General features: G+C 36.7%; 1 protein-coding gene across 1 annotated transcript in view; it reads right to left on the reverse strand.

Annotated features, from left to right (window-relative positions):
* Nucleotides 1-1836: 1836 nt before the first annotated feature.
* Nucleotides 1837-8963, reverse strand: part of PRIM2 (DNA primase subunit 2) — a 500367-nt gene continuing 493240 nt past the window's right edge. The window contains exon 15 of the mRNA XM_007945630.2: nucleotides 1837-2058. Within this exon, the coding sequence (XP_007943821.1) occupies nucleotides 1837-2058 (222 nt within the window). The remainder of the gene's footprint in view (nucleotides 2059-8963) is intronic.

The following is an 8963-nucleotide window of genomic DNA, read 5'->3' on the forward strand; positions in this document are numbered from 1 at the left end:
CACTGAACTAGAGCAGTGAGACTACTCCTAATATTTCCTTTCTTTTAATACAGCAGAGACCCACATTTCTATGCTTGTCTCTCTAAAGCTAACTTAGTTCTGTGGATAAAATAGCCCCATGTAGCACTTGTTCTTAACATTAAAAAACAAAAAAGACACTTGTGGTTTTGCACTCATGGATAAAGTGGTAGAAGTTATTAGATTCCTGTTGAGAACTATAAATGATGAAAGAGCAGATGGCTTCAAAAAGAAGAAATTTATAGTGGTAATTTGTAGCAGAATAAGACTATTTTGTAAACTAGGTTAACAATAATTCACAAAGACAAGTAAAAGTTGAGATAATATCTCATTTAATTATGCTACTAATATGCCAAGAAACCTTTCACTCAGAAGCCTGAATATAAACCTGATCAGCTGATATTTTTAGGTTCTGATGCTCTGATCTTGTTAAAATCCTTATTTTCATATGGATGCTGTTTATTACAGGATTAAAAACAGTGCTGTTACCAGTCCAGTTTTCTGAATACAATGTCCTCTTTTCCATTTAGCTAATATCTGATTCAAGAGAAGGGAAAAGTGCCTCTCTTTACCAGGAATAAAGGGCTGAAATAGTTTAATAATTTTCTCATAATCCAAGGTAATGTGCGGGAAGGGTTATATTTCAAACTAGGTTTCTCTCCTAAGAGCCCCAAAACTGGCTGGGTGAGTATAGACCAGAAGGAAGAAATTAGCTAGATAAGGGCACTCACAATAACACTGCCCTGTAAATGGGGTCTATAAATGCCAGGGACAGTCCCTGTCAAAGAGAGCATGGCATTAATCTACTATGTCCACAAATCATCCACAGTATTTACTGAATTCTATCCCTGGTACTAAAAGAAGGGAGTTACTATCAATATCAGAATATTCCTTACTTAAGGTAATGAATTTACCAAGCCTATTTGGCATTTTACAGAAAGCAGTAAATTACGGAAGTTGGAGAGTTGAACAAAGAAACACATCAGATTTACCTTATATCCTTCTTGCTTTAGTAATTGCATAATGCTCCCAGTGTAAATGGAAAATGACAACAGCTAAGGATTACCACAATTGAACATAACAAAACACTCTAATTAATTAATAAATATAATTGACTACTCCAATGTTTCTCTTAATGCCCAAATCATCATTCACTTTTAGCAGTTTCTTGTCACTCAAAGGGGCAAAAAGTTCTCCTAGTTGATGTGGAATACCACAAATGAGCCAATACCCGCCTCCTTAAAAAAAAAAAAAAAAAAAAAAAACAAAAACACAAAACAACCAGCAGTTCCACTGGTGACATGATCTTTTTTTGGCAGTATGTTGGATATACTATAATGCAACTTTAAAAACTGAGTTAATGTCTAATCTGTTAGACACAAACATGACTCTCCCATTTGCACACAAACACACTCATATATGTTTTAAAATTTATTAACAAAAGGATCCAGAAAAAGATTGTGTCAAAATTATAAAGTGATAAGTATTAAAAGAAAAGCAGGTTTTAAGTTGTATTATTTCTAGGGAATTGTAACCAGACCAGAAAGCTGTCTTTATATCTCAAAATAGGACATAAATCATGCTATTCAAGTTGTAGATGACAACAGGAACTCTCTCTCTCTTCCCTTTAGTCAAAGCAAAATACAGCAGAGGTCTTCATTTTACTTGCAAGCTTGCTTTTATAAAGAAGGATATGCACATGTGGATGTAATGAAGTGGGGATAGGGTGGAAGGAGAAGTTATAGAAGAAGGGTAAAAAAGAAAAAGGCAAAATAGCTCATGAAGGCTGATAAGGAGAAAGGGTTACTAAACTAAGACTCATCCACTGAAGTAGTCTTCTAGTCCCTCCATATCCATTTCCAGAGAGGAGTTTAAAGAGGCTAGAGCAGAGGATGCATCCTTGGTTTTCTGGGCACTTGGTTTTGGTTGAGTTTCTGGTTGGATAGATTCCTTCTTGATGTCTTTACCACCATTTAGAATCCGCTGGCTCTCAAAAAAGAACTGATTAGGATGAGTCAAAGAAAAGCCACAATCATCAACCTGTACAAGGAAGAAAATTAATATTGCATCAATATATAGCAAAACTATAAAGGAGTTTGAAAAACTATGCCAGTCTTCACTTAAAAACTATTTAATATCTGAAATATGTTGTTGTTGTTGTGTTCTGTGGACGCATAACTCATAGTGACTCATGGAAATCCCTCCTTGGGTTTCCAAGGCAGTATTACTACAGAAGTAGATTCCCCAACCTTCCTTCCGAGGAGTGGCTGGTGGGTTTGAACCGCCAGCCTTCTGGTTAGCAGTCATGTGCCTTGGGCACTATGCTACCAGAGCTCCTATCTGAAATATGGATCTCTTTTATAACACTCAATGCACCACTTACAGTATTTTATTCAGAGTGAGCTTCCATCTACCGAAACCTTACTGACCCTGCAAATTTGTATTTCTAGCTTAAACTTAGCTCTCTATCCAACTCTAGTTCCAGATCCAACTCCCACTCAATATCGCAAATGCCTCAAAGCCACCTCAAACTCAACATGAAACTCAACCTTTCCCTTCTCCCCATCCTTCATTCTCAGTAACTGGTATCACAATCCACTCCCCCTTACCTCCCCAGTCTCCACATCCCTTTTAACCAATGCCCATGACATATCCAAACCACTGTCAATTCTTGTTAATAAAAACCCCAAAATCAAAGCCACTGCCATCATGTTGATTCAGACTCATAGCAACCCTGTAGGACACAGTAGGGTTATTCCATAGGGTTACCAAGGCTGTAAATCATTACAGAAGCACACTGCCTCATCTTTCTCTTGGGGAGCAGCTGATGCATTTGAACTACCGACCTTTGGGTTGGGAGTCAAATGCGTTAACCACTGCACCACCAGAACTCCTTATTCTTGTTGATGAGTACCTCAAAATAAAAAATTGGAAAAAAGTAATAAAAATACGTTTGGGAAACACCTACGTGTATGTGCTGGTGTGCACCACAATGCGCATTAGTGTAATGGCATTTTTTTAGTTTTGTTTAACTTCATCTTCCTCAATGTTGTCTGTACCTGGACTTTTATCCCCTGCTCCCATAGTTGATGCTCATAACCAGTATGTTCCTTTTGCCAAGGTTAATGATTTTGTACTGCAGTCAATCATTAAAACTTATAAAACTTCTTTAACTTTTGGTGTTTTCTATTAGAATCACAGGAAACACTGTGTTACAGAATCATAGCATACTGTGCACTTGTAGGGCTCCTACACTGCCTTGTCTAGGATTTCTATGACGTCATTTCTCACATTAGATATAAGGATTGCTCATCAGTCTGTCTCTCACTTCCCCACCTTTTGAGTGTGAGTTCCTTGAGAGCAAAGACCTATGTGTTTGATTATTTAATCCTCAGTGCCAAGCAAAATGGCCAGTATATTATAGGCCAATAAATATTTTTGTAAAAAAAGAATAAGTGATATTTAAACCATCCAGAATCACAGGGAATATTTATAAACATAGACATTTTTTCAGTGGTCCCTGACACAATTCATATTCTAGAGCTTATTTATACATCTAGCATATGTAATCTCATTTAGTATGATACATACTGTTTACAAAAGCAACCTAATTTAATGTAAGTTTTTCATTAATCTTTGGCTTTCCCTACTCTTCATTTTTACAGAAAATCTTTTTCTTTTCTAATTTTAATTGTGGCTTAAGGCAAATATGCCCAAGTTCATAATTTTATGCTATTTCTTTTCTCAAATACTGTCACTAAACTTAGAATTAAATTTAACTTTCAATATCATTTCAGATTATCCACTACTACTCTGTGCCTTTAGTACTCAATAAGCCTTAATGATGGTATCAATACTTTAGTATTTGAAGATTCAGCAAGCACTACTTTTTCTACATTTTCATCCTAAAATCTACTTATGGTAAGAAAAGTATCTTCCTTAAAAATATCAAACACTTATTTAATGCCAACAATGTGCATTAAATCATTCTAAGTGTCACAAACACATTTTCATTCAGACACACACACACACACACACACATTCATTTAGTTCTCACAATAACATCCTCAAGGTAGATTATCAATATTTGCCCCATTTTTCAGATGAGACATCTAAGGAAGAGAAAAATTAAGCAATTTGCCCATGATCACATACTAGCAGGTGGTGGAGATGGCAGTCAAGTTCTAGAGTTGAGGCTCATAACCAGTATGTTCCTTGTGCCAAGGTCAATACTATTGTACTGTAGTCACTCACTAAAACTTGTACACTTTACTAACTCTTGGTGTACTCCATTAGAGTGTGAAATAAGAGCAAACTAACTCATACAAGGATGTTTTTCCTGAAGTATGAATCTCCTTTCTGCATGATTCACTTTTTTCATATTCAACCAATGGGTCAAACTGAGTTGATCAGATATAGAACTCTAACTAACTCAAGTGCCTACCCCCTTCTGCCTTCTGTAGTTGAAGTTAACAACAAAAATAATACCGTTTTGTTGAGTTAGTTACTTTTCCTTTGATAGGAAGCATTTTCACTTCATATTTTTTATAAGTTGAGAAGCCATTACACTTCTTGTATTTATCAGCCTTTGTATATCTTAATCTTCTTTATACTGAAGTGACTTGTATACAGTAGGTATCGAATAAAAATTTGGTGAGTTGAGCCCAGAACTAGTCAGTGTATACTAGTCATACAGTGGACATATTAACTGAAGACTTACTATGTACAAGGCCACGTCATGAGCTAGCAGCTTTCAGTGTATATGCATTTGACTAAGACTAAAGAAATCTTCAGTCTAGTAAGACATTTACTTAAAAACTACTATTAAGAATGGAAAAGTGGTAAGGGTAACAGATAAAGGCCTACTTCATACAGTCCACCATAGAGAGAAATTGTAGCTACAGAGATCAAGGAAGGCTTTGTGAGGGAAGTGTAGTTCAGTCTGAAAAGATGGAGAAAATGCATAGCTGAAGTGAAAGGGCATTACAAGCAGCAGGACTTCATGAGAAAGATAAAGAGAGAAAATCCTCAGAAAGCAAGTAGTTCAGATGGCCTGGTGTGAAAGGTACATGAAGGAAAATAATAGGAAATAAGGTGAGAAAGACAGGCTGGGGCCAGACTTCAAACAGAACCTTGAAAACCATGGTGAGCCATCTGGACTTAATTCTGTTGGCAACAAGGAATCACTAAAGATTCTCAATTAGGGAGGTGATGTGATTAGAACTATGCATAATATTATGAAAGATTTAAATGGATTGTTAGGTGCCCCTGAGTCAGCTCTAACTCATAAACCCTATGTACAAGACAAAAAACCCTGCTTGGTCCTGCACCATCCTCACAATCCCTGGGCTATGCTGAAGCCCATCAGTGCAGCCACTGTGGAGGGTCTTCCTCTTTTTCACTGACCCTCTACTTTAACAAGCATAAAATCCTTCTCCAGAGACTGGTCCCTTCTGATAACGTGACCAAAATAAAGGAGACAAAGTCTGGTCATTTTTGCTTCTAAGGAGCATTCTGGCTCCACTTCTTCCAAGACAGATTCGTTCTAACTGGCAATCCATAGTATTTTCAGTATTCTTCACCAACACCACAAGTCAAATGCATCTTCTTCAGTCTTCCTTATTCATTGTCCACCTTTCACATGCATATGAGGCGACTGAAAATACCAAGGCTTGGGTCAAGCGTGCCTTGGTCTTCAAAGTTACATTTTTGCTCTTAAACTCTTTAAAGAGGTCTTTTGTAGCAGATTTGCCCAGTGCAATATGACATCTGATTTCTTGATTGCTGCTCCATAGGTGTTGATTCTGGATACAAGTAAAATTATATCCCTAAAACTTCAATCTTTTCTCTATTTATCATGATGTTGCTTATTGTGAGGATTTTTGTTTTATGTTGAGATATAATCCAAACTGAAGGCTATACAGTCTTTGATCTTCATCAGTAAGTGCTTCAAGTCATCTTCACTTTCAGCAAGCAGGTTGTGTCATCTGTATACCACAGGTTCTTCATGGATCCTCCTCCAATCCTGATGCCTCATTCTTCTTCATAGAGTCTATCTTTTCAGATTAAATGCTCAGTATATAAAATGAACAAGTACAGTGAAACAATACAATCCTGACACACAACTTTTATGATTTAAACCATGCAGTGTCCCTTTGTTCTGTTTGAACCACTGCCTCTTGGTCTATCTGAAGGTTCCTCATGAGCACAACTGAATGTTCAAAATTTCCCATTCTTTGCATTGTAATCCATAATTAGTTATGATCCACACAGCCAAGGGCCTTTGCATAGTCAATAAAACACAGAGAGACATCTTTCTGATATTCTTTGCTTTTAGCCAAGATCTGTCTGACGTCGGCAATGATATCCCTTGTTCCACATCTTCTTCCAAATCCAGCTTGAATTTCTGGACGTTCCCTGTCAATATACTGCTGCAACTATTTTTGAATTATATTCAGCAAAATTTTACTTGTGTGTGATATTAGTGATAAGGTTCAATAATTCCAGTATTATGTTGGGTCACCTTTCTTTGGAATAGGCATAAATATGGCACTTTTCCAGTCAATTGGCCAGGTAACTATCTTTCAAATTTCTTGGCACAAATGAGGGAGAATCTTGAGTGCTGCATCTATTTGTTGAACCAACTCAATGGGTATTCCATCAATTCCTAGAACCTTGTTTTTTGCCAGTTCCTTCAGTGTAGCTTGGACATATTCCTTCAGTCTCACCAGTTCTTGATCATATACTACCTTCTAAAATGGCTGAACGTTAACCAATTCTTTCTGGTACAGTGACTCTGTGTATTCCTTCCATCTTCTGTTGATGCTTCCTGCACCGTTCAATATTTTGTCCATGGAATCCTTCCATGTTACAACTTGAGGTTTGAATTTTTCTTTCAGTTCCTTTGGCTTGAGAAATGCTGAGCGTGTCCTTCTCTTTGGTTTTCTAATTCCAGGTCTTTGCGCATTTCATTATTATACTTAACTTTGTCTTCTCGAGCTGCCCTTTGGAATGTTTTGTTCAGATCTTTTAGTTCACCATTTCTTCCATCAGCTTTAGTTACTGTCCATTCAAAAGCAAGTTTCAGAGCCTCTTCTGACATCCATTTTGGTCTTTTCTTCCTTTCTTCTCTTTTTAATGACCTTTTGCTTTCTTATTGTATGATGTTCTTCCACAATTCATTTGGTCTTCATTCACTGGTGTTTAGTGCATCATTATCTACTCTTCAAATGGTCTCTAAATTCAAGTGGATATAATCAAGGTCTCATTTTGGTGGACCTGTTTTAATTTTTTTCAGATTAAACTTAAACTTGCACATGCGCAACTGATGATCTAGTGCTGAGTCAGCTCCTGGCCTTGTTCTGATGATAAGATTGAGCTTCTCCATTGCCTCTTTCTACAGGTGAAATCCATCTGAATACTGTGTATTCCGTCTGCAGAGGTCTATGTGTAAAGTTGCCGTTTACATTGTTGAAAAAGGTATCTGCAATGAATAAAGTGTCTTGAAAAATTCAATTATGCAGTCTTTGACATCATTTTTTTTTTTCACCAAGGCCATATTTTCTAAATACCAATGCTGCTGCTTTCTTTCCAACTTTCTCATCCCAATCATCAGTAATTATCAATACATCTCGATTGCAAGTCTGGTCAGTTTAAAAATACAGAAGTTGGTAAAAATTTTCAATTTCTTTATCTTTGCCTTTGGCAGCCTGGGCAGAGATTTGAATAATAGTAGTGGAACTTGGCCTTCCTTGTATGTGTGTGGACATTAATCTATTACTGACAACATTGTACTTCCAGATGGATCTTGAAATATTCTTTTTGATGATGAACGCATCATCAGAAAATGGATTAGCAGGGGAAAAAAGCAGTTGCTGTCATGATTCTGGACAGGTGGACATGGCAAAGAAACATGGATTCTTCTGATAATACGTACTAGCACCCCAGAATTCTCTTCAGTTGGTTGCTGATAAAATTTGGGTCATGTTTATAGTAACTTTGGTACACAGATGACTGATAGGATACAGAGTGATGCTTTAAACATTATTGCCCAAATCACGAATAATAAATTTTTACCTCTTCCTTTGCTGCTTAATTTCAAAATGTTTTATTTTTTGTGATACAGCTATAATTTTTAATAACAATGGAGTAATCTGTGAACTTCTCTTTAATATATTTTTCACCCAATCTATTAAAAATCTGGAGATCCAATATAAACTTTACATTTTGCAAAGTGCTTCATGAAAAGTAAGTTTATTGCTTAACACATTTTAAACAAAAAGCTTCAAGTTTTATAAACAGAGAACATTAGAAATAGGTAGTACTTTGGGGGTCCTTTAAGTTGAACCTCCTCCATGTATAGATTAAGCAACTGAGACCTAAAGAAATTACATAATTTACTGAAAGTCATAGGATTCGTATGTGGTTTTGCCTGAATTAGAATTTAGGCCTTTTGACTAGATCATTTAGTTGCTATGAAATAAGATGTTTTATTCAAAGTCAAATAAATTAAATTGACAATAGTATCTTCATTAGAAATATTATTTCTAAAACTAAACTTGGCTATAAAGATTATAAAAAACATGGTGGTATTATTTCATGCAAAATGAATCTAGCATCTTCTGCTATTACATGTTGTTGTTGTTGTTAGGTGCCGTCGAGTCGTTTCTGACTCATAGTGACCCCATGCACAGCAGAACAAAACGCTGTCCAATCCCATGCCAGCTCCACGATCCCTGCTATACTTGAGCCCATCATTGCAGTCACCATGTCAATCCATCTCGTTGAAGGCCTCCCCCTCTTTCGTCGACCCTCCATCCTACGAAGCATGACATCCTTCTCCAGGAATGGTCCCTTCTGACAGCATGACCAAAGCAGGTGAGATGAAGTCTGACCATTCTTGCTTCCAAGGAGCATTTCGGGTGCACTTCCTCCAGGACAGATCT

Source organism: Orycteropus afer, unplaced genomic scaffold, assembly GCF_000298275.1.
Source record: "Orycteropus afer afer isolate SDZICR_OR568_19922 unplaced genomic scaffold, OryAfe1.0 scaffold00140, whole genome shotgun sequence".
Classification (NCBI taxonomy): domain Eukaryota; kingdom Metazoa; phylum Chordata; class Mammalia; order Tubulidentata; family Orycteropodidae; genus Orycteropus; species Orycteropus afer.